We start from the raw sequence: 25,143 nt of genomic DNA on the forward strand, positions 1-25,143 counted from the left end.
TTACAAGAATATGAAACTTGTCCTTAATAGTCATATTGTTGAGGGCCATGTAGTCCACACAAAGTCGCTATGAACCATCAACTTTTCTTACTAAAAGCATAGGGGAGGAGAAAGGGCTTTCTTTGACTGGGATGGACTATCCCGGTATTCAGTAGCTCGTTGATGATTTTTTCCATCTCTAGAGCTTTGTGCTTAGAAATTATATAGCATATCTAGATAATTTTAATGTTAAACCAGAATGGGTGAAGATTAAGTAATGTTTTACTGCAAAAATTAATAATTGAAGAAAATTTTGGCAAGATAGAATAAATAAATGTTTAAGCATATGATTTTCAAGTTATTTCATTGGAGAAAATTAATTGGCATAACCAAACTCAATTTTATTAAAAACAATTCAAAAAAAAAAAAAAAAAAAGAAACTACCATATTCTACAGCAACAACAGGTTGAGATGAAAGTAAAAGCTAAATATTAACCTATCAAGTTCATAAGAAATAGTTACAGAAATACAAAATAAATGGTTACAGCCAAAAAAAAAATCTCAGTAATATTCTAAAATGCTTATTTACTCTACCAAAACACACTCACATAAAAAGGTTTATAGAAATAACTTGTAATGAATCTGTTTGGCTCTTTAGATATTCCTCTTGTGGTGACATATGTACAAGTTGAGTAGAATTTAGCAGTGTATGATCTAGATCAAGGACCAAATAAAGCTTCTTATGGTGTAATAAATTCTTCATGTTTGTGTTTCTCAATCTGACAATTTCATCATCATTCTCAAGCCTAAGTCCATACAAACACAGATGTTGCATAGGCTCAAACCATATTCCATTTGAGACTATACATCACTATTAATCAGGAAATCTTAATTTTGCATGTTCGGAAAAATGGATAAAATTCTAAGCTGGTTACATCTCTCCAGTTCTGATTATAAAATTCTTTTGTATTAGGGGATCAGTAGTTTGTGTATGAAAGGTCGCAACCAATTGGCAGTAGATAATGCCACAACATATTGGAAGCTTTCACAAGTACTTGAAATAATATTTTCCAATATGTAGTAAAGGTAACCAAAACCCAGAAATTACCAAACATAATGAATGCATTCATTGTGAATGTACCCAAATGTCACACTAGAATCTACATCCAACCTTTGCCCACACAGTATACACATATCTCCAAAAGAACCAGGATGTGTACAAGCATCCTTCTTCATGGGTGCTTCTGCAAAAGATTACACATTTCTTATAAATTTAGTTAAACCATATAGCATAAATCTGATATGAAAGTAAATCTCAGTAATGCACATCTAGTGTGTCATTTTTCAGGAAGTTTTCATAAATAATATGGAAGTTGGTACACACACAGAGAAGGATATAAAATATGGCAGAGCAATGACTCTGCAGGGTTGCATATAACAGTGTGTGAATGTAGGTTTAGTATGTACATTTATACATAGACTCTTACTTTTCTTTTTTATTCATTCCATGGTCATAGACTCAAGACACTTTCTTTTCTTTCGCTAGCTCATGCTTACCAGTACCAAGGTCCCATCTTCAGTTAAACTTAAAAAGATTCCCCTTGTCCTTTTGGGGTCCGACTCCAAAAGTCCAAATTCAATAACTAGAGGTGTAACCAGTCCAGTTTGGGACAAAATTTAATACCGAACAGGTATATATAGATTTTGTATTTTCAAAAACCGATTACGCACTGATTACCCCCATAAACCAGTACGTCCGGTTTTACCGGTTCCGGTCCAACTCAGTCGGATTTTTCGGTTTTGATATAATAAATATATTAGTATTACTAATGTATTTATCAAAAGAAATATATTAAGAATTTATTAGGTAATAAAATGTATTTAATATATAGATTTGATATTTAAAACATATGATCAAATAAATATTCATGTTTAAGATTAAAATGTTATATTATAAATTATAATATATAATTTCATACATAATTATATATAAAATATATTATATATAATATTAAAAATTCATAAAATATATATAATATGTGAACCGGTCTGGTCCGGTATTGAAAAATATAAAACCGATTCCACACAGGATTTAACCAGTTTTTAAAATAAATGAACAAATTCCAGATTGAACTGGTCGAAAACCAGACTGAACCAACCGGCTCAGTCTGGTCCGAGCTGGTTTTCCGATTTATTTTTACACCCCTATCAACAACTTCCTTTGCTTCAATCGGAATCTTGGGCTTCTTTGAGATACCCCATTACAAAATCCATATCGCTCTTCAATTTAGAAGCCTTTCCAGGATCCAAAATTAGGGTCCCATTGTCGGTCTCACTAAGGGTTTTACATATTTCCTTAAGTCGTTGCGCTGTAACCTTCAAAATATCCACAGTAAAGTTGTAACGAGCTTCTCCTATAAACTCATCTTCTACTAGCTCGTTAATCTCATTCATGGTTCTAAGAGGTCTTGTGTACCTGCCACAACTTCTACCATTCCAGGTGGGGAATGCTAGTGAAAACTACCACAGTGAAATTTTGAGAAACCTCAGTAAGAAAATAGATAAAATACAATAGATAACATAAGCATATGAGAGAAACCATAATGAATGCATAGACATGAATTTTGACTTATGCAACATTGACTTTTACAAAAATAACATGTAACAGAAAACCATTTGACCTTTTTCAGAAAATGTCTTTTCATCTTTTCATTCTTGGTTCTTAAACATATAGCATATCATTTGAGCTTGAGTTATTGGTCATTCTCATAACATAAACATATAATTGGATACCTCACGGCTCCCCTATGCATCTTGTATTCCCCTCTAATTACCACATCAACCAATGGCTCACTTGACCGAGGTGACTACATCATATTCTTAAACATACTTATTACGGTAGTTCACATTTTCGCTTTCAACATATGACACCTACTAGCTTAAAGTGCAACCCCACTCTAAAATCCTTTAGGATTCATCCAAGGTCCGTCGACTATACTTTGTTGACCTAGGGACTACTACGCTATTTTAAACACTTTTGAGTGGACAGATGAGTTCCACTAGGACATTCTCCCGTCCTAGCATTTGGGGTCGTGATAAAAAATTCATTGACTCTTTTCTTTTAAAAGAAATGCACAAATCCAATGCATGTGGTATGGACTTCTGATACTTTGCTCTTTTCATGCATCATGCAATCATGTATGTTGAGACTCTTGTAAATCATATAACATGCGATCGTATACAACAATGCATATCCTGCGTTACGGCTTGAAAATATTAGACCATGCGATTACTTTCACTTATTCATACGACCAATGACATTCCACATTGAAATAAGATTAAAACAATTTCACATCATCAAATGCTATGCATGGCTGAAACATAAAAGTGATTGTATACATGGTTATTCAACAATAATATGAACTTGGAACTTCTAACATATTCGGTAATGCATCATTAACCAACATAGCAACATAAACATGTAGATCCGAACACTAGATGTAGCATTACAAAATATTTCCATGGTACAACCAAATTGCAAACATCATGATAATATTCGACAAGTAGCATGGTAACATATATCTAGATGAAACCGAATACATAACATGATAAGAAATATCATCCAAATCAAATACAAACAAAAATGAATAAGAAAAGAAATATGTAGGAATCTATACAGTATAATTATGAAGTTATGCAACCAGAAATCAGATTGGTATGACAAAAGGTAGCAAATAACCTTATGATAAGTTGGTCTGATGCTGTCTTTCCCAATATTTGGCTGGGGGGATGTTAAAATGCATTTCTCACAAACTTCTATGGCCAAAGAACTAATCAAATAAATGAGAGAATTTACCTGTGGTTTGTTCTAGAGAGGGTGCAAGAGAAGTTGGGTCCTAAAGTTTCTCTATGTTTTTCATCTTGTTAACTTTGATCCTTTTTACCCTGCAAGTTAATGCATTTACAGTATAGAAAAGTCAAAGAATACAAAAAAATTAATATATATATATGTGTGTGTGTGTGTATTCCAAACCGAAAAATCCCAAAAGCCAACAGAGAAAAGAGCACCTACCTTGCATTTCAACCTGATTGGAATCTTCAGCTTCTTCGGAAGAACCGAAATCAAGTGATGCATTCGTTACTTGATCAATGGGTTGCATTTGTCAAAGACTTAAAACACTGATCTCATGGTGCGGTTTGCATTTTGGCCATTTTTGCATAGGAGAGAAGAAGGGAGAAATAGAGGAGTAGAGAGAATGGCGTTGCGGGCTAGATCTCATGGTGGATCTTGCTGTGTGGGTGACGTTCGCACTGTTTGTGGTGGTCCGAGGCAGAACCGGAGGCTAGATATGCTCAAGACGATGGTTGGTAGCTCGATAGGTCTTCCTTACGGCAAGTGCACCGTGGCTACGAGTGGGAAACGTATGAGAGATTGAGAGAGAGCTGCTGTTGCTTGAAGGAGGGCTGTTTTCTGGCCTGCTTCATGGCTACTAATAGCGACAAGGGACACAAGGCATAGAAGAGAAAAGAGAGAGGGTTTATGTTGCGTGTAGTTTGAAATTGAACAAAATAACGCAAGTGAGAGGGATAAAAATGGAAAACGAGAAAAATAGGACAAAAACATAAATTTTTGAATAAAACAAAACCAATAACAAAGACAAAACGCAAAAACCATAAATGTAGAGGGACAAAGTTGGAAACGAAATTTGGAGAAAACTACTGTTTATAAACGGATAGATGACAGGCTACCGTCAACCAAACAGGGGCAAAGACGTAAATTATCTAATGAAATTGAGGGACAAAAACGTAAACTTGCGAATAAATCAAAAGCACTACCAAGAACAAAACCGGAAAAGCAGAAATAAAGGGGGACAAAATGGGAAAACGGAATTTGAAAAAAAAATTAGTGTAGATTGCTGAATGGTCTATTCTAGGAATATCTTATTAATTGGTTTTGTCAAGGTTAGGTAGTAAAAAAATAAATATTTTTGGTTAGGTACCGTGCAAGGCGGCGCACAATTACCTGATCTATCATAGCACAAAGAGAGAGAGAGAGTTTAAACAGTATGACAAATCCAAGACATTTAACTCAATAATATCCAAGAATCATGAGGGACTATATAATACCCAGGAATTAAGCTGCAAATCGACACTGAATTATTCAGGAAAGCAAATTCTGAAGTTGCAAAAAACTAAAAAATAAAAAACTATGGGTGCAGTTGTAACCATGGTAATCTGTCTTTCAAGCTCTCTATGTCTGTATCTTCTCTTCGCTTTCATCAAGGTTCTTCACAAACTGTGTTGGACTCCATATCGCATCAAGTATCAAATGCTTTCGCAGGGAATCAGAGGCCCTTCCTACAGATTCATCAATGGAAGCTCCAATGAAATTTCCAGCATGAAAAAGGAGGCCATGAGCAGGCCCATGAGTTTATCCCATGATATATTTTCCAAAGTTCATCCTCATATTCACTCATGGATCAATAAATATGGTAATTAACAAATCCAACTATGTTTTTCTGAATCTTATTTGCATGGAATATTTCAATAAATCAGGTCAAATTTTTAATCTTTCTGCTCTGGTACTGCAGGGAAGAATTATCTTCAATGGCATGGCTCTAAAGCTGAATTGGTAATAACAGAACCAGAGCTTATAAAAGAGATACTGAACAATAAAGACAGAGCTTATCGAAAGGAAGAGGTCGAAGACTATCTGAAGAAGCTCTTAGGAGATGGACTGGTGACAACCGAAGGTGAAAAGTGGGCAAAGACTCGAAAACTGGCCGATTATGCTTTCCATGCAGATAGGCTGAGAGTAAGCTAGATCTTAGTGCTTCTACTGCATGCTCTTTACTGTTTGTTGAAGAATATGTACTTTAACCTAGTCCACTACTATTCATTATTTTTGATCTACTTTTTTATTATTATTCATTACTTTTTACTATTATTTAATATTCTATTATTATTTTTCACTCATATTTTCACTATTATTCATAATATACCTTAACACTTCTCAACACCCATATCCAATCTTCGACGAAAATGATCAGTAGTGAGTATTTTGAAAGGACAGAATCTACTAATTTTGTGAACTTTTTTCAGATCATGGTTCCAGCAATTATCAGTAGTGTGGAGGTGATGCTAGAAAGGTGGAAACTTCATGAAGGCAAAGAGATTGAAGTTTATGAAGAATTCAATCTATTGACATCGGAAATGATTTCCAGGACAGCTTTTGGTAGCAGCTACTTAGACGGGAAGCAAATTTTTCAGATGTTGATGAAAATGGAAATGTTAGCATTCAGAAATGCTGATAAAATAAGGTTTCCTGGCATGAGGTTTGTCCAAATCTCTGAGACTGGGGAGCATAGAACAATATTTCTTGATGATTTATTGCTTTTTCAGTTCCCATGTCCTCTAATATTCATTTATACATTCTACAGTAAAATTTATAGAACGGTGGATGAAATTGAGTCAGAAAAGCTCGGAAATGGATTACGTTACTGTATATTAGAGATCATTAAGAAAAGAGAAGAGAAGGTTAGGGCCGGGGAGGTGGCCAACTTTGGAGGTGATTTTCTTGGAGTTCTTATAAAGGCTCATCATGATGACAATGCAAACCGAAGAATTTCCATAGAAGATCTGGTAGATGAGTGCAAAACATTTTACATTGTTGGACAAGAAACCACCAACGGTTTGCTTGCTTGGACTGTCTTTCTTCTGGCAATCCACACGGAATGGCAAGAGGAAGCAAGAAAGGAGGTGCTCAAAATATTTGGCCACCAAAATCCAAACCCAGATGGCATCACAAAACTCAAGACCGTAAGAAGTCATGATACAACCCCAAATAATTAGTTGTCAGTGAACATTAATGCAGAACTACGCATCCCATGCTCCTAATTTTTTGTTGAATTTTTCCAATGCAGATGAACATGATCATCAATGAGTCTCTACGGTTATATCCTCCGGTACTTCGAATAATAAGGAGAGTTGACAGGAAAGTTAGACTGGGATTAAATCTCACACTTCCAGCTAATCTGGACTTGTGCATCCCAAATCTAGCCGTTCACCATAACCCTCAAATGTGGGGAGAAGACGTGCATCTTTTCAAACCAGAGAGGTTCTCAGATGGGGTTGCCAAAGCTACAAACAACAACGCAGCCGCTTATATTCCCTTTGGCATGGGACCTCGGAACTGTGTTGGCTTGAACTTTGCCACCACCCAAACAAAGATTGCTCTTTCAATGATTCTCCAAAGCTACGCCTTCACTCTTTCGCCAACATATGTCCACTCACCTGTTCATAGTCTCACCCTTCGCCCACAACAGCTGCACTCCTCGTGAACACCAGATCATCAAATGGCATGAAGCCATGTGGCCGGGATGTCGTCGTGTATTGGTCATATTATTTACATGCTTTTGTGTGTTCTGTTCCTTCAATCTAAAGTACGTGTTTATACAGCTAGTCATACACCCGAGGTCATGTGCAAGCTGACATTAATTAAATATTTAATTCTATTCTATATCATATTTTATTTATAACTTGATTAATGTGTGAATTAAGATCGATGTTTAAGCATGGGCTAAGCTTCTTCTTTTACTAATTATTTTAATAAATTGCGGAAGTAATAATGAGCAAAGCAGTAATTAACGAGAAGTACTGCAATGAATTAGTTTTTAATTTAATTTAAATGATAATTAAAAATATATGTAAAGTAGCTTAACAAGAGAAGATCAGCTTTGTGCTTAGAAATTATATAGCATATTTATGACGTTGTAGACCATTTTAATGTTAAACCAGAATGGGTGAAGATCATGAAGCAATGTTTTACTGCAAAAATTAATATTAATTGAAGAATAAATAAATGTTTAAGCCATGATTTTCAAGTTATTTGATTGGAGAAAGATGGTGATTACTGATTGCATTTAAGACTTGCATTAAGAGGGATTTTTTTTTTTTTCTTTTCTCGTTTACCAAACACTTAGGATATATAATTAAACTGAATTGAGTGTAAAGTTATGATTCAAATTTAGAATTTCCAATTCTAAATATTTTTTTATTTTATTTTTATAAACCAAACATTTCTTTTATTTAAATTACAAAAACTTAGATATAGATGCAGAATTTTTTTTCTAACACATCGGACACCCTCCAAGCAGAAACTGATAAGTCATTGAAATTCTGAAGTATAGTTTTGCCACTGTACGTAAGAGAGTTACAATTTGCAAGTGGTAAGAGCTAAGGGTATTTTACTTTGAAAACAAGACTTCCAATTTCTGATTTCGCCAATGAAAACACGAGTTTCTTCTTGATCAATATTCCATGTAGTAAATGGGATTGCATTTAAACCCAACAAGTTCTTGAGGCAAAACAAAGAAAGTACAACCAATACCTATAACAAATATTCTGTCACCAAAGCTTTTCACCAAAGAAAGAGTACTAATCTTATATACAATTTTAGAGTATTATGCAAGTCTCATATATTCCCTTTAAAAGAAAAAGGATGGGGTCTATGTTGAAGTTGTGCTCCTTTTTGTCCCACATCGGTGAGATTAAAGGAAAGAGCCTAGATCCTTAGCTATAAATAAGAGGCTAAGCCTCTTAGTTTAAGTGCACCAGTTGAAAGCTTATCTAGTAACTTTTGACTTTAGTTAAATTTCTCTATTAACCTTTTGTAAAAGGGGAAGAGGTGTAAAGTTAAAGTTTTACTAGTGGGGTAGCTTTGTAGGTGTGGTGAGGAGAAAAATTGTGTGATTGTAACAATTTTTCACATAGTGAATTTTCTTCTCTGGGTCTGGTGGTTTTTCTCCTGTTTTGGAGTTTCCACGTAAATTTCTTGTGTTGTTATTATTTCTCTATTTTTTTTGTTATTCCTGCAAAGGGTAGATCCTAGGGGGGGTGAATTTGGAGATCCAAATTCCCAACAATTGGTATCAGAGCCACTAGGTTCTTTTTGTGGGGTGGAGCTTTGGTGTGGTAGTGTGGATACGTACAGTCTAAGAAGGTTCTGTCTAGGAGATTGGAAATTTTAAGTGTGTCCATTGTGACCCTCCAATCTTTCCTGGGAACTGACTTAGTGAGGTACTATTCATTTCTACAATAAATTCATCAAAGCAATGTCAGGAAGTAGGCCTTCAAATCTTGTCAAATTTGAGGTGGAGAAATTTGATGGGAGAATCAATTTTGGCTTGTGGCAAGTACAAGTCAAGGATGTCTTGATTCAATCAGGATTACACAAGGCATTGAAGGGCAGACCAATACATGAAGTCAGCACTGGTACTAGTGTGACTGGTGAAAGTAGCAGATCTAAAATGAGCGATGAAGATTGGGAGGATCTGGATTTGAGAACAGCAAGTGCAATACGTATGTGCCTGGCCAAAAATGTTCTTGCAAATGTGCATGGAATATCTACGGCAAAGGAACTCTGGGAAAAACTTGAAGAGTTGTATCAGACGAAGGGCGTCTCAAATCGTGTGTACCTGAAGGAGCAGTTTCATACACTGTGGATGAGTGAAGGTACAACTATTTCAGATCATTTAAGTGTTCTCAATGGCATTGTCGTTGAGCTAGAAGCTATTGGAGTTAAAATTGATGATGAGGATCAAGCCTTGAGACTCATCTAGTCTCTTCCACCTTCCTATGAGCACATGAAACCTATTTTGATACATGGGAAGGAGAAAATAATTTTTTCAGAGGTTACCAGTAAAATCTTTTCTGAAGAGAGAAGACTAAGTAGTGGAAGTAATGTTCCACTTGAGAACTTAGCGATGGTAGCAGCTGGAAATGGGAAGATGAAGAACTTCATGAAGAAGAAAGTAGTCTGCTGGGGGTGTGGACAATCTGGGCACGTCAAGAAAAATTGTCCAAGAGCTGGAGCAGGTTCGGCAAGTGGCTCCAAGTCAGTAAATGGAGATACTGGAAATGATGCTAATATTGTGTCTCTCTCCATGGAAGATTTTGCTCTTTAAAAAGAGACATGTACATCCTCATGGCATGCCGCTAATTCCCAAAGTTGCCATGATAGAGGATGTGTTAATATTAGCGGGTCCACAAGTTTGCACATAGGCATTGGTTTGGCATTGATGCAGGGTGTGTGGTGAAAATTCATGTCGATAGCTGATGAACTTCCAGGAAAGCCAAACGTGGAAGTTACACCATAATTTTCAGCAAGGTTGTTTTCGACATGGGCCGAAGTAAAATGTTTGGAATTGATTTATTCTAAGTGGATATGCTTTTATGGTGAAGCATGATAGCAGAAGCTATGAAGATCTTCATTGAGGTGGAGTTTGGCTGTGGGACCAGTCAAAGTCGCAAGGTGGAGATTGTTGAAGTTGTGCTCCTTTTTGTTCCACATCGGTGAGATTAAAGGAAAGAGCCTAGATCCTTAGCTATAAATAAGAGGCTAAGCCTCTTAGTTTAAGTGCACCAGTTGAAAGCTTATCTAGTAACTTTTGACTTTAGTTAAATTTCTCTATTAACCTTTTGTAAAAGGGGAAGAGGTGTAAAGTTAAAGTTTTACTAGTGGGGTAGTTTTGTAGGTGTGGTGAGGAGAAACATTGTGTGATTGTAACAATTTTTCACATAGTGAATTTTCTTCTCTGGGTCTGGTGGTTTTTCTCCTGTTTTAGAGTTTCCACGTAAATTTCTTGTGTTGTTATTATTTCTCTATTTTTCTTGTTATTCCTGCAAAGGGTAGATCCTAGGGGGGGTGAATTTGGAGATCCAAATTCCCAACAGTCTATTGTTAAAAAAATAATTTTTTATATAATTCTCAAATTTTATTACTTTTTTCAAAAAAAATGTGTGAGTTTTGCATATTCTAAAACTGTAAATATTATTTATTCACATTAACCCCACACTTCTACAATCATGAACTGCAGAATATCAGCACTCAATAGCCCATCACCCTGCGAATTATGCATTACTGTATATTCCTTTTTAATACTCTCTACGCTAAGCTTGTGCACCTTTGCTTTACATGAGACTTGCATGTAAAGTCAAACTGTAAGATCCTATATAATAACAATCTCCCTTTGTCATTACTGTGTGACATAGATCTTTCTCAAAGTCTTTAAGGTATCAGAGCCCATATAGTGACGTTTAGAGAGACTAAAAAAAACCCCAAACGCAAAAAGAATGGCCACTCATTCGCCTCACACCCATGAATTCCCTTCTATGGAAAACACAAATGCTTAATATTCTAGAGAGCTATAATCTCCCGGGCTTTGTGACTGGTGAAATCCAACCACCACCTTCATCCATTGAAGGTGATACTACTGGGCCTATTCCAAACCTTGCATTTGTTTAATTGTGTAAGAATGAATTGCTTGTTAAAGGCTAGATCATCGCCACTCTTTCGGAAGAAGTTCTCGGCATTGGATGTGATAACCCGCTTTTGCGTGTTTTTTTTTGCTGAAGGGTTGTTTTTATTTTAATTAATGTATTAGTTTATTTATTTTAATTTATTTTGTTTTAAAATTGGTTTTTTAATTTAATTGATGTTGTGTTTTATTTCTTTTAGTCTTTTTACGGTTTTAATCTTGTTTCGGCGGTTTTGTTTTGTTTTCCCGGAATGAGGATTAGACCTCATCTTTTCCTACATCTCTTTTCCCTTTTTCCTTTTTTCTTTTTTTTCTTTTTTTCTTTTTCTTCTTTCTTTTTCTCTTTTTTCTTTCTTTTCTTTTTTTTCTTCCTCCTTCTCCTCTCTCTCTCTCTCTCTCTCTCTCTCTCTCTCTCTCTCTCTCTCTCTCTCTCTCTCTCTCCTCTCCCACGCCGTTGCAGCTCAAACCACCGACCCACCGCCGTCCGACCGCCGTGCGGCACACCGCCCATACCGTTCGACTCCCCTCCCTCCGGCGCAACCCTCCACCAATTCTCAGCCCCATCCGGCCAGCCGTTTGGCCGGAAAACCCCCTTAAAGCCTCCACGGTTTTTGCCTCGATCCGCCGCCGTCGCTCCACCTCCGGCCACCATTTCTTCACCACTTCATCACCGGTCCCTTGCCGTCCTAACCCACCTATTTTCGGCCTCCAATGGTCACCGGAACAGCTCCCACGAGCTAGCTTTCCTTTTTGGAAAATCCGGCCTCTCTCCGCCGTTTCTGTCGCCACCCACGGCCAACCACCACTTCCAATAGCTTCATAATCATCCCTAGACCATTCCCTATCAATCCCAAGCCTTGGTTTGTCCTCGTTCAAAAGTGGGTATTTTACAACCCACGGCCACAGTGAATTTTCACTGTTACGTTGCTTTTCCTCCGCCGTTTGCAACGCCGAGTGTTTTATAAAATTACCGTATAGCGCTGTAAGTAATTTCCAAACCCTATTTTCAGATTTAAATATATATTGCTCGTTCAATTATTTTATCTGCTGGTTGGTTGATTCCGGACTGAGTCCGAGGAGTTCGGGAGTCGGATGGATGGAGGACGGAGTTGCTTGTTTTATTGTATTATGTTGGTTGTTTATTTTTTTGTGCATTGATATGGCATTACATGGTGCATGCATGTATGTTTTTGTTCAAGTGTAAAAAGCCTGTGTATTGGCATAAATGGACCTACGGGTGCGTGTGTATCACGACCCCAAGCCGGGATGGGGTATTATCCCGGTGGAGCTCCTCTGGTCACTCGGGAGCAAAATAAACTGAGTGATGTCTCTTGGGTTGTCGCTAGGCGACGACGGGAGCGGGGGCTAGGGGTTGCTTGGCTACGAACGTGCCGGGCGCGGAACCAGGCATCGCTCTACGCACCGACTTCGTGGCCCTTCGCTGGCGAGGGCTAGAGGATGCTTGGCTACGAACACGCGGGGCGTGGAATTGGGCATCGCTCGTTAGGTGTCACATGCGTGGTGGTACTCTGCGGTGTGGCACTGGAGCCAGGGTGTGCGGATGACCCCTAGGGGAGGTCATGGCGCATACGAATAAAATGAATTTTGGTTTGAGACGGTTATAGAGGCCAAATGTGACTTTTGGCGTGGTTTTTGAAAAAGATGTGTTTTTGGGCCAAATGAGATTTTTGGCGTGTGTGGTAAAAATATGTTTTGTGGGTTTTGTGCATTGGGCATGCTTCATACATTTTTTTTGAGTTTTATGTGTTTTTATCTGGTGGTGTTTGGGTTTTACTTACCTGCGGTACCATTTTTGGTTCCGTAGCTTTTGGTGCAGGTTTTGAGGATGAGGAGGAGGAGGCTGAGCCCGAGGATGCGGCTCCGCCGGGTTGCTGATGTTATGCTTTATATTTGGTTTAAAACTATATTAGTGTTTTGTAATATTTTATTTATGTATGTTTTAAACAGCTTGTATTACGTTAAGAAAAATTCTGGTACTTAGTTATATGACATTCGTTATCCGCTGCATGTTTCGTGCACATATGTTGTCTTTGCACACACTTGGCACCCGTCGTTAGGGTGGTGACCCGGGTTGTCACCATCCGGACGTCTCGATTTTTCGTGTTCGTGCGTGGGGATTTGAGGGCGTCACATTGGTGTTGACCTCAACACTACTATTAAAGTCTGGCATGCTCTGTTTCACTCATTGGCCAATGACTCCTCTGATCGTAGCCTTGCTCTCAAGCAACGGCTCACCTCCATTTCTCAGTGTATTGATTCTTTATTAGTCTACCTACGACGTTTCAAGTCCATTTGCGATGATCTTTCCGCTATTCGATCACAAAAAATCGTGGTGGCTCCTCAATGGTCTTAGCAAGGACTATCAAGTTTTTACAACCACAATGATGCATCCTCCCATGCTCTCATGACCGAACCTTGTTACTTTCTTGGAAAGCTATACACAATGTAACAAGCTAGATGCCCATCATCCTCACCAAATGCTCACTCGGGCCAAAGCTTGATTTGCAAACCGAATCCAAAATACCTTAACCTTTATGTTGCTTGATCACCTTCCGCAATTCCCATTGTGTCATGCTCCATTACTGCTGCTCAACGTCACACTAGTTGGATGGCCGCTATGCATGAAGAGCTCAATGCACTTGCCAAGAACAAAACTTGGACTCTAATCTCTCATCAGTCCTATATGAACTTTATCGGCTGCAAGTGGATCTACAAGGTGAAGCTCCAACCCAACAACTTTGTGGAACGCTTCAAGGCAGAGTTGGTTGCCAAAGGCTTCCACCAAGTGGATGGTCTTGACTTCCACGAAAATATCTCCTCGATTAAACTAGCAAGAATCAGCCTTTGTCCTCACCATTGTCGTGGTCAAAGGATGGGAGATCTATCAACTTGATGTGAGAAATGCATTTATGCATGGTTTCCTTGCCACTCCTAAATACATGCAACAACCACCGGGCTTCGTTGACTTCAATCCCCTCACATGTTTGCAAGCTGAGTCTAGCACTCTACGACCTTAAATAAGACCCTCGAGCTTAGTTTGATCACCTCAGTAGTCAGTACCTTCTTTCTACAACTTGGCTTCTACTGTAGCACCTTTGACCCTAGCCTATTCATCTACCAATTTGATCATGGTCTTCTCGTGCTCCTCCTTTATGTCAACGACATGGTAGTTACTGGCGACAATCCCTTTCGGATTCAGTGGCTTATTTCTCAACTAGTAGCATGATTCATTCTTAAATACTTGGGCTCCCTTCATCACTTCCTCGACATTGAAGTACATCGGACTCCTCAAGGTCTAACTCTCTCTCAAGCTCGTTATGCTCGAGAGCTTCTAGATCCCACCTCTATGGGTGATTGCAAACCCTAGCCCCCTATGCCTTCTAAAGGTCAGACCGGCTCATCAACTAAACCATATCCTAATCCCACTCACTACTAATGCCTTGTTGGAGCACTCAAATACCTGACTTTCACGTGACTGGATCTCTCCTACAGCATGAACTTTGTGTGTCAGTTCATGCATGCACCGACTATTGCTCATTTCTAACTTGTTAAAAGGATTCTATGCTACATACATGGTACCATCTCCTTTGGCCTTCTCATCCTTGCCTCTAGCATGCTTGATCTCTATGCTTTTTCTGAGACCAATTGGGCTGGATGTTTGCTTACTTACCTTTCCACCACTGTTTTCTGCACATTCTTAGCATGAACTACATCTCTTGGAGTGCAAAAAAAATCCCAATGTTGCTCAATCTAAAGCCGAAGATGAGTATTGCTCCATGGCTTCAATCGTTGCCAAACTCACTTGGTTAACATTTCTTCTCTGGAACCTCTGCATACCTCTTTCTAACACACCTATACTTCACTGTAACAATTTGAGTGCTCTTCATATGTCCGTAAACCTAGTGTTTCACACCAGAACTAAGCATATTGAACTCAATGTCCATTACGTGCGTGAACAAGTTGCACTTGGTGCTCTTGAAACTTGGTTTGTTCCTTCTTCCCTTTAGCTTGCCTACATCTTTACCAAGCCACTTACCAAAATTCCATTCTGCATGATTTGGTCCAAACTTGGCCTATGTCTTGACTTGCGACTTTGTTTGAAGGGGGATGACAGCCATGAATTGCAGGATACCAGTGCTCCACAGTTCATCACCTTGTGATTTATGCATTATTATATATTCCTTTTTAATACTCTCTATTCTAGGCATGTGCAGCACCACCTTTCCTTGCATACTTTTCCTTAACATGTAAAGTCAAATTGTAACATCCTAAATAATAAAACTATCTCTCTCTGTCGTCATTGTGTGAGACAAATTTTTCTCAAAGTCTTTAGCTTCATCCATTATCCTTTTGAAATCAACTATATTAGGATGTTCTTGGTGTCTAAAATGTATTCTATTAGTCTTCCATTCTATAAATAGTTCAATAAGTTCAAAGTTTGTGTTGAGAGGAGACAATTGGATTTGGAGGTTGGAGAGTTGGTCTAAGAGACTTAACTTGCTTGAATCTAACTCTCAAAATTTGATCAAGCAACCTTAATATGTAAAGATAGAAGGAGAAGAAGTTGCCGTAGTTGAAGTTGAAGATTTAGCGATTAAATACGGGTGAGAGCAACAGATTGAATTAAAGGTGAGGGAATTTTAGAGGGAAGCAATGAAAGTTGGCATGAGAAAGAGGGATGGGATAGATGAATTTAATGAATTACAACCGTCGTGGAATAAAAAAACATTGATACCAATATCAAAGTTGTTGCCAATTGATAACCATAGTCACTTTAGGTTTTCTAAGGTTGGGTTTAGGCAAATGAGCTGTCCCATCCAAACCCCGGTCCCACCTGGGCGGGATGGCCATCTTCCACCTCGCCCCCAATTACACTCTTCCACCATAGCTGTCTGTACTCGCCTAATGGGCGTATCTCAGGCCACCATCTGGCCACCTCAATCCATACTTCAAATAAACTAATTTAAACCCTAAACCAACGGAACCAGAGTTCATAGATCTAAAAATAAACATAGAAATCTATAAATAAATCCATCAATCTAAAAAAGAACTAGATCCGAAAAAAGAGAAGCCTTTGATTGAAAAATAAAATTGCTCATAGGTTTGCCCACGGCCACAATGTAGGTGTCATGGGTATTATGTGCACACCAACAGTATGGCTTGGCTATGAGTTTGTGCACTCATGGCTACCATGGGATGTGTTGTACTAAGGAGTGCAATAATGGAGAGAATGAGAAGAAAAAAGGAGAAGAAGAGAATAAAGTGAGTAGGAATAGAAGACGAGGAAGAAGAGGAGAAAGGGAAGAAGAGAAGGAGGAGGTAGAGAATAAGAAGAAGAAAAGAAAAAGAAGGAGGAGGTACAAAAATAACTGACGTTACTTTCAATACGTCAGATTGTAAAACTACTTTTATTATAAAGTAAATCTAATGGATCACATGAAACAATATCAATTTATGAATTTATTTATAATCTCTTTATGTTTATAACACTTTTCTTTAACTTTGTATATCTAACTATGCGGGCGGGTACCACCCACTTATGTTTATAAATTTAAACTATCTGCCAGCAACAATGTTGGGTAGGCAGATTGCCCATCTGATCCTTAGCGATATAGACAGATTGCCCATACGGGATAGGTGCGGGTAACCCATCCCCACTCCTAAGACTCAGTATATCATTTTAAAGAGATTAACTTCAAATAGGACTAGGTGAATAAGAGAGTTTTACACCCTCTAATCAAATTTTTACATATAAGCATCTTAAAAGAAGAACAATAGAACTGCACACAACAAATCTCACTTTCTCTTTCTCCCCTCTCCCCTCTCCCCTTCCCCCATTGTTCTCTCTTTTTCTCCCCCTCTCTCCTCTGTCTTTCTCTATTTGTACCTATGCCGATTGATTTTTGGTATATGCATCCAAAATTTTGTGCTTTTCTTGATGAATTTGAAAATGTTTATGGATAGACAATAAACACCCAAATGGATTGAAGTACCAACAAAAGCTCATATTCATGAACCACATTCTTCTTCTTCCTTGAAGAAGCTATGTATAAAGCTGCTATGTTCTACTCCCAGCAAGAAGAGAACAAAAAAAAAATTACGAATTTGCACTGTTATGTGCAACTCCCAGCACGAAAAGGAAAAAAAAAATTAAGAATTTGGACTGATATGTTCAACTCCCAACAACAAGAGAAAAAAAAAAAAGAAACTAAGAATTCTCACTGTTATGTTCTACTCCCAACAATAAGAAAAGAAAAAAAAAATACTCGACACTCCTAGGAGCAATGAGAGAGAGAGAACACTACCAAGGAGAGAGAGCGACAGATAGAAAGAGAGAAGACGAAAAGTAGGATTTACTTACCTATTTACAATTCTATTAATTTTTCTCTTGAAATAGTTATGTATCAAAATTAAGAGCGTAAAAGTTTTTAATTCACCCCTCCGTCTCCTAACCACTCCCCATTTTAAAACCAAATAGGCTAAAAACTCCTCTCTATTTTTTTCTTTTTTTTATTAATCCAAAAACTCATGCATTCAAAAAAAAAAAAAAAATGCTTTACGCTTTCAACGCAAAGCTAGAAAAATAAATACAATACTCCAACAACGATATGGGTTTGAAACATGATAAAACTGCCAAAAGCTTGACAAAGGGGTACGCACAGAGCCTTCGGAAGTCTTCCAAGCGGTGCTCGCTTTTTTAAGCTCCTTTGAAAAGACTTTTAATATATATATATATATATATTGTTTTATATTTAAGGTTTTACAATTCTTTGATTTATCTTCTTCCGAAAACCAAACGCATAAGCTTGGGCATACTTTTTTTTATTTTTTTGTCTTATTCTTAAATTTAGTAAAAAAGAAACGAAAAACGAGATTTTGTAACATTGTTTTCCTAATTGAAATGTTAAATCTACCTATAGTTGAATTTCGATACTATGTTCTGATGTCTTTTTCTAAAAATTTATTTAATGATTAAAAAATTATTTTTTAATAATATTATGATTATTTTTAAATATTTAAACATATTAAAATATATAAAAATAAAATAAAATAGATAAAATACACTTAGGAACTAGGTGATGAGCCACTCTTTTCCTATACAAGCCAAGATCAGAAAATATTTTTAGCATAAGTACAAGATCATTCTCAATTAAAGAGTGGTCTACTTTTAGAAAATTGATTTTTTTTTTTTTTTTTTTTTTTTTTGGCGATTGTGACCCTAAATGGATCTTGAGTTTTGTATTTTAGGTATTAGACCTTAAAATATAATATATAATTTATTTTTTTAAAATTTTAAAATAAAAAATAATATTTAAAAATAATATTTTATTTAATTTTTATTTTCACCCAATCACCTCATCTCAATCCAAAACAGTGGCAGCTGTTCAATCTAAATTATAAAAAGTCGTCCCTTCTCCTTGGTTCCTGTCTTGTTCCTACTCATTCCGCTGACTCTGTACAAACATAACATCCCAAAGTTGAAGAGACAGCAAGAAAAGTGAGAAATTGAATCATCCCGGAAAAGCATTCTCAAGTTACTAAAGAACAGTATGGGTGCAGTTGCAGCCATGGTAATCTTTCTTTCAAGCTCTCTGTGCCTGTACCTCCTCGTAGCTCTCTTCAATGGTCTTCACAAACTGTGGTGGATTCCAAATCGCATACAGACCCAGATGGGTTTACAGGGAATCAGAGGTCCTTCCTACAGATTCATCCATGGAAGCACCAAGGAAATTCTCAGCATAAAAAAGGAGGCCATGAATAGGCCCATGGTCAATTTATCCCACGATATACTTTCCAGAGTTCAGCCTCATATTCAATCATGGATCAACATTTACGGTAACAAGTGCAACCATGTTTTACTGAATCCATGTCCTTTTTTTATTGTTTATTTCTTATCTGGTGCAGGGAAGATGTATCTTCAATGGTATGGCTGTAAAGCTCAATTGGTCATAACAGAACCGGAGCTTATCAAAGAGATACTGAACAATAGAGACGGAGCCTATCAGAAGGGGAAGTCTGAAGGCTATATAAAGAAGCTCTTAGGAGATGGGCTCGTCACTTCTCAAGGTGAAAAGTGGGCAAAGATGCGGAAATTGGCCAATCATGCCTTCCATGCCGACAGGCTCAAAGTAAGCTCTTAGTGAAAAAAGTTCGCATTTTTTAGAAAAAGTTCCATACCAAAAGCATGGCTATAGATTAGCTCATATCATTAATCAGTATGTACGGATCCCAACTATAATAACAGAAGAGACAGAATCTCCTAATTTTGTGAATTTTAAGATGGGTTTTATTTTTCCAGAGTATGATTCCAGCAATGATCAGCAGTGTCGAGGTGATGCTTGAAAGGTGGAAAAGTCATGAAGGCAAAGAGATTGATGTTTTTCAAGAATTCAGTCAAACGACATCAGAAGTGATTTCCAGGACAGCTTTTGGTAGCAGTTACTTAGATGGGATGGAAGTCTTTCAGATTTTGGCTAGAATGACCTTGATATCGTCCAGGAATGTTTATAAACTCAGGTTTCCTGGCATCAGGTAAGTCCATTAACTCTATAACAGGGGAGCACAGAGCTCCTCCCATTTTCAAAGATTCTTTGTGCATGATTTGCTTCTCTAGTACTCATTTCCATCCATTTTGCAGTAAAGTTTATAAAACCGATGATGAAATCGAATCAGAAAAGCTTGAAAAGGATTTACGCAACTATATATTAGAGATGGTCAAGAAAAGAGAAGAGAAGGTAATGACCGGGAAGATAGCCAGCTTTGGGGATGATTTTCTTGGATTGCTTGTAAAGGCTCATCACGACGCCGAAGCTAACAAAAGAATTTCAGTAGAAGATCTGGTGGATGAGTGCAAGACGTTTTACTTTGCTGGACAAGAAACCACAAACGGGTTGCTTGCGTGGACTGTCTTTCTTCTAGCAATCCACACAGACTGGCAAGAAAAAGCAAGAAAGGAGGTGCTCGAAATATTTGGCCACCAAAATCCAAAACCAGATGGCATCACGAAACTCAAGACCGTAAGAAGTCATGATATAAACTCGAATAGGTTTCTAGAGTAAATTGCAGAACACATATCCATTTCCGCTACATATCCCAAACTCTTATTTTCTTTTGTTGTATTTTGTCCAATGCAGACAAGCATGATCATCCACGAGTCTCTACGATTATATCCTCCTGTAGTTACAATCTCAAGAAAAGTTGAACGTAAAGTTAGACTGGGATTAAGTCTCACACTTCCAGCTGATCTGATCGTGTTCATCCCAACTATAGCAGTTCACCATAACCCTCAAATATGGGGAGAAGACGTGCATCTTTTCAAACCACAGAGGTTCACAGAAGGAGTTGCCAAAGCCACTAACAACAATACTGCCGCTTATGTTCCCTTCGGCATGGGATCTCGAAATTGTGTTGGCTTTAACTTTGCCACCACAGAAGCAAAGATTGCTCTTTCGATGATTCTTCAACGCTATGCATTCACCCTATCGCCAGCCTATGTCCACTCACCTGTTCAGCATCTTACCCTTCGCCCACAACATGGAGTTCAGGTAATGCTGCACTCCTTGTGAAGACCAGAAACTGGCAGGGAAAAAACTAATGGGCAGAACACCAGAGATTAACGCCTTGGAATGTGGTACCTGTTTTTCTCCTTTGTATTATAATATGATAGTTTGGAAGAGTATTTGGTGAAAATTGAGTACTGCGCAGAGGGCGAACAGAAGACCTTGGATTTTTAATAAAACGAGCATGTATTGTGTTGTTTATCGGCTGCTCAAAGGTGAACCCAATTTGATAGGGACCATCGGTCACATTTCAATTGCTAAATTATATGCAAATCGAGTGACTTTTGAGAGAAACTGGCAACATAAATTCAACCTTTAATTTACTTACAAGTGCTTGCTGATCAGCAACTTGGAATGTTGACTCCGAACTGCTGATGGTCATGATCCCCACTACAAATTACAATCTCTTAGGCTTTTATCATTCTGTGCTGAATTGCTAAAGCTCGTAGCTCCTCTATATTATATCTTTCACTCTTCTTAATTACAATGGAGGCAGAGCCTCTTAGTATATATACGAAGCTAAAATGAATATTCTCTAGCGCTGGGACAACTTTACAGCTAGCAAATATTCGGTTGTTACAAAGGATGATTTGTTGAGAGTACTCTAGGAGGCTCATGGTGCTACTGTGTACGTTGCATGTGATCTGTATGGTCTGTCGCTGAGTGCTGCTGCTCCTAATGTTGTTGTGTCTGCTGTGTACATTGCAGTGTTGCCATTGCATGCTGTTGTATGTGTTGCTTGGAGTCATTAGCAATAGCTGCAAGCTGTGCATGGGTTGCATGTTGCTATATGTAACATGCATGGGATGCATGTTTTGCTCTAACAGGCCCCTTCAAGTTGAGCGTCAGTAAACGTAAGTGAAGACTTGAACATAGTGACTAAAACCTTGCAGCAGACAACGGTTTGGTTAGAGCATCTGCAAGCTGTTCTTTTCCTGAAATGAAAGCCACGAAAATAAGGTTGGAGCCGTAGTAAGATTAATTATCACAAAATAAGGTTGGAACGGTAGTAAGATTAATTATCACAAAATAAGGTTGGAGTAGTAAGATTAATTCCAAGATCACAACACAAATGTTGCACCCATATGATTTCTACGGTGGTGTTGGCTATGGCTTTAAATTCTGCTTCTGTGGAGGACCTGGCTATTGTAGATTGCTTTTTGGAGGACCATGAAATGAGATTAGCACCAGAAAATACACAATATGCACTGGTTGATTTCTTGTCATCGGGGCACCCTACCCAGTCTGCATCCGAGAATGCAGTTATGTTCATGGATGTGGATTTGCAGATGAGCAGGCCAAGTTGAGAGGTATGCTTTAGATATCTAAGGATCCTCTTTACTGCTTGCCAGTGAAGAACTCTTGGAGCATACATGTACTGGCATACCTTTCCTACTGCAAAGACCAAATCGGGTCTTGTAAACGATAAGTACTGGAGAGAGCCAACTGTACTGCAGTATAATGAGGGATCTTCAAACAAATTTCCAGTAAGAAGACTTCGCTTCTCTGATGTTGCCATTGGTGTCTTGACAAGCTTAGCAGAAGTCATGTTGGTTCGAGCAAGCAAATATGCAATGTACTTGCTTTGCGTGAGAAAGAGTCCATCACTTGTGTAGTTTGCTTCAATGCCTAAGAAAAAGTGTAGCTTGCCGAGATCTTTGATGGGAAACTCTAGATGTAAAGCTTGAAGGAGAGTAGTGATAAGTGCCATGCTTGAACTTGTGATTAGCAAATCATCTACACAGACTAGAATATAAAAGACAGCATTACCATCTATGTAGACAAACAGAGAAGAATCGACAGAAGAAATGATAAAACCCAGATCAACAAGCTTCTGACTCAATCAAGAGTACCAGGCCCTTGGAGATTGCTTAAGACCGTAAATAGCCTTGCGCAGCTTACACACTTGAGTGGAGTACTGAGGATGGGTGAAGCCTTGAGATTGTGACATGAAAAATGTTTCGGATAGGGGGCCATCAAGAAAAGCATTTTGTACATCATATTGTTGAACAGACCAACCTTTGGTCATGACAAGGGCCAGAATGAGTCGAATTGTTGTTGCTTTTATGACAAGGCTGCAGGTCTCATCATAGTCAAGACCAGGCTGTTGAAGAAATCCCTTAGCCACCAACTGAGCTTTCCGTCATTCAATGGTGCTGTCGGCAAGATGCTTTGTTCTAAAAACCCATTTGCATGACACAATATTAATAGCTTCAGAAGCAAACACAAGGGTCCATGTATCATTTGCTAAGAGTGCATTAAACTGATTTGACATAGCTTCTCTCCACTCTGGATATTTCTGGGCAATAGAGAAACAAGAAGGAGTTTCGAGAATGTTAGAAGTAAGAGATAGGTGAGCACATGGAGGTGGCAGCCGAATGGTACCATCGATAAACTATCTAGGGCGAGAGGAACCACTTTGCAAGTGTGTGACCACTAAACGAGGTTGCTGCAGAATACCAGGTTGCGTGGTCTGTGATAAAGGAATGTTTGGTGAAGAAGATGAAGTGGTGATTGGGCCTAGAATGGACTAGACTTGTTGAGATTGGCCTGGGGCAGAATTGAAAAGAGGGAGAGAAACGAATTTGGACTCAGACAAGTTGGGCTTGGATGTGTGTGCAAAGGGAAAATGGTCTTCATCATATTTTATATCTTTTGATATATAGACACACTTTGATGGAATGTGGTAGCAGATGGACCCACGATGGGCCGGGCTTAAACCAAGATAAACACACTGTAGAGCCCTTTAATTGAATTTATGAGGATTGAATGGACGAGTTAGAGGCCAACAGGCCGATCCAAAAACTCGTAGAGATTTAAAATCAGGGTTAGTTTTGTGGAGAAGAAAGAATGGAGATGAGTTATTAAGAGAAGGGGATGGAAGCATATTTATTAAGCATATGGCATGTTGGAAAGCATAGGGCCAAAAGGTTAATGGAACAGAAGCATGCACCAGTAAGGCCAGACCTGAGTCTACAATGTGCCTATGCTTTCGTCCCACTATGCCATTTTGGGTGTGGGCATGAGGGCACGAGACACAGTGAATTATTCCAAAGTTTGAGAGGATTTAAGAGAAAGATCGAAATTCTCCTCCCCAATCTGTTTGAAGTTGTTTAATCTTAGTATTGAATTGCAGTTCAACATAAGCCTTAAATTTAATAAAAATAGATAACGCTTGAGACTTGTGTTGCATAGGAAACAACCATGTATGTCTAGAATAATCATCTACAAATGATATGTAAAAAAGAAAACCCTAAGCTGAAACATGAGGTGAAGGACACCATAAATCACTAAAACAAGATTAAAAGATGCAACAGACTTAGTGGTTCTGGTAGGAGCTGGTATGCGGTGATATTTTTCCATAGCACAGGCATTACAAAAATTCATTGAAGACATTTCATCAAAAGGAAGACCATTCTTGATGAGAACAGAAAGGACAATCTTGAGGGAGGGGTGGCCAAGACGTGAGTGCCATAGTGGAAGGGAAGAGAGTGAGCTGGAATTAGCTTGAGGAAACTGTGATGCGAAGGTATAGAGGCCATTAGGTGTTGTTGTCCCTTGGAGCAATAGATTCCCTGTTTTGTAGTCCTTTACACAGAAGCGATCAGACAAAAATTGAAAGAATACATTATTGTATGGACAAAGATGAGATTCTTGGTAAAAGAAGGGACACAAAGCATCTTAGTCAAATTGAGATGAAGAGGAAGGAAAGAGAGCTAAACCAGAGTGTGAGATTAGAGCAGAGGAGCCATCGCCAACATGAAGTTGGTCAAAACCATGGTATTCTACAAACTGGAGGTTCAGGTTGGCAAGCTCACTCGTAATGTGATTTGTCACCGCTGTATCAGGGTACGAAGCACCATTTGATGTATAGTTGGATGAACTGTAGCGAGCTGAAGCAGGAGCTACAGATGTGTAGGCTTGGTTGAAGCGGTAGATACACGTAAGGGGGATGGAGATTCAAGACAAGCCATTTGTAATGCCACTAGTAGGGCTAGGCATGCCGAGGCTAGGAGGGTTGCATTGGGTAACATGCATGGCTTGGGTGGTGAGACATTGGGCGTCCAAGGCAAGGATATTGAATTAGAACCTTTATTAAGGGAGGCAACCTAAAGTTGGGTTTGAATGAGATGAGCTTGAGAGGAAGAAGCATAAGCAGATTCTAAGGATAGCCAAACATCACGAGCATAAGCCCAACCAACGACCTGAGCAATGATGGATTCGGAAAGGGAGCATTTTAAGGCCGACATGACCAGCTGGTCTTG

The 25,143-nt window shown here is 38.4% G+C and overlaps 2 protein-coding genes and 1 long non-coding RNA gene across 4 annotated transcripts; 2 read left to right on the forward strand and 1 right to left on the reverse strand.

Moving 5' to 3' along the window:
• Positions 1 to 2,068: 2,068 nt before the first annotated feature.
• Positions 2,069 to 4,764, reverse strand: LOC122314159. The gene is made up of 2 exons (XR_006243625.1): positions 4,052 to 4,764; positions 2,069 to 3,924 (listed from the first exon to the last, which is right to left on the reverse strand). It is a non-coding gene; the product is annotated as an uncharacterized LOC122314159 (long non-coding RNA).
• Positions 4,765 to 5,124: 360 nt separating this feature from the next.
• On the forward strand, positions 5,125 to 7,503 carry LOC122314123 (cytochrome P450 CYP749A22-like). The gene is made up of 5 exons (XM_043129533.1): positions 5,125 to 5,471; positions 5,571 to 5,794; positions 6,082 to 6,314; positions 6,420 to 6,798; positions 6,903 to 7,503. Exons 1-5 carry the CDS (start codon positions 5,189 to 5,191, stop codon positions 7,317 to 7,319), a joined length of 1,536 nt encoding a protein of 511 aa, XP_042985467.1. The 5' UTR covers positions 5,125 to 5,188; the 3' UTR covers positions 7,320 to 7,503.
• Positions 7,504 to 18,737: 11,234 nt separating this feature from the next.
• LOC122312359 (cytochrome P450 CYP749A22-like) lies at positions 18,738 to 21,172 on the forward strand. Of its 2 annotated transcripts, XM_043126935.1 has the most exons (5): positions 18,738 to 19,154; positions 19,224 to 19,447; positions 19,618 to 19,850; positions 19,957 to 20,335; positions 20,453 to 21,172. In XM_043126935.1, exons 1-5 carry the CDS (start codon positions 18,869 to 18,871, stop codon positions 20,882 to 20,884), a joined length of 1,554 nt encoding a protein of 517 aa, XP_042982869.1. In that variant the 5' UTR covers positions 18,738 to 18,868; the 3' UTR covers positions 20,885 to 21,172. The 2 variants fall into 2 exon arrangements, with proteins under 2 accessions (XP_042982869.1, XP_042982868.1); XM_043126934.1 differs by having other exon boundaries at positions 18,738 to 19,447.
• The last annotated feature ends 3,971 nt before the right edge of the window (positions 21,173 to 25,143 follow it).

This window comes from Carya illinoinensis, chromosome 6 (genome assembly GCF_018687715.1).
Source record: "Carya illinoinensis cultivar Pawnee chromosome 6, C.illinoinensisPawnee_v1, whole genome shotgun sequence".
NCBI lineage: Eukaryota > Viridiplantae > Streptophyta > Magnoliopsida > Fagales > Juglandaceae > Carya > Carya illinoinensis.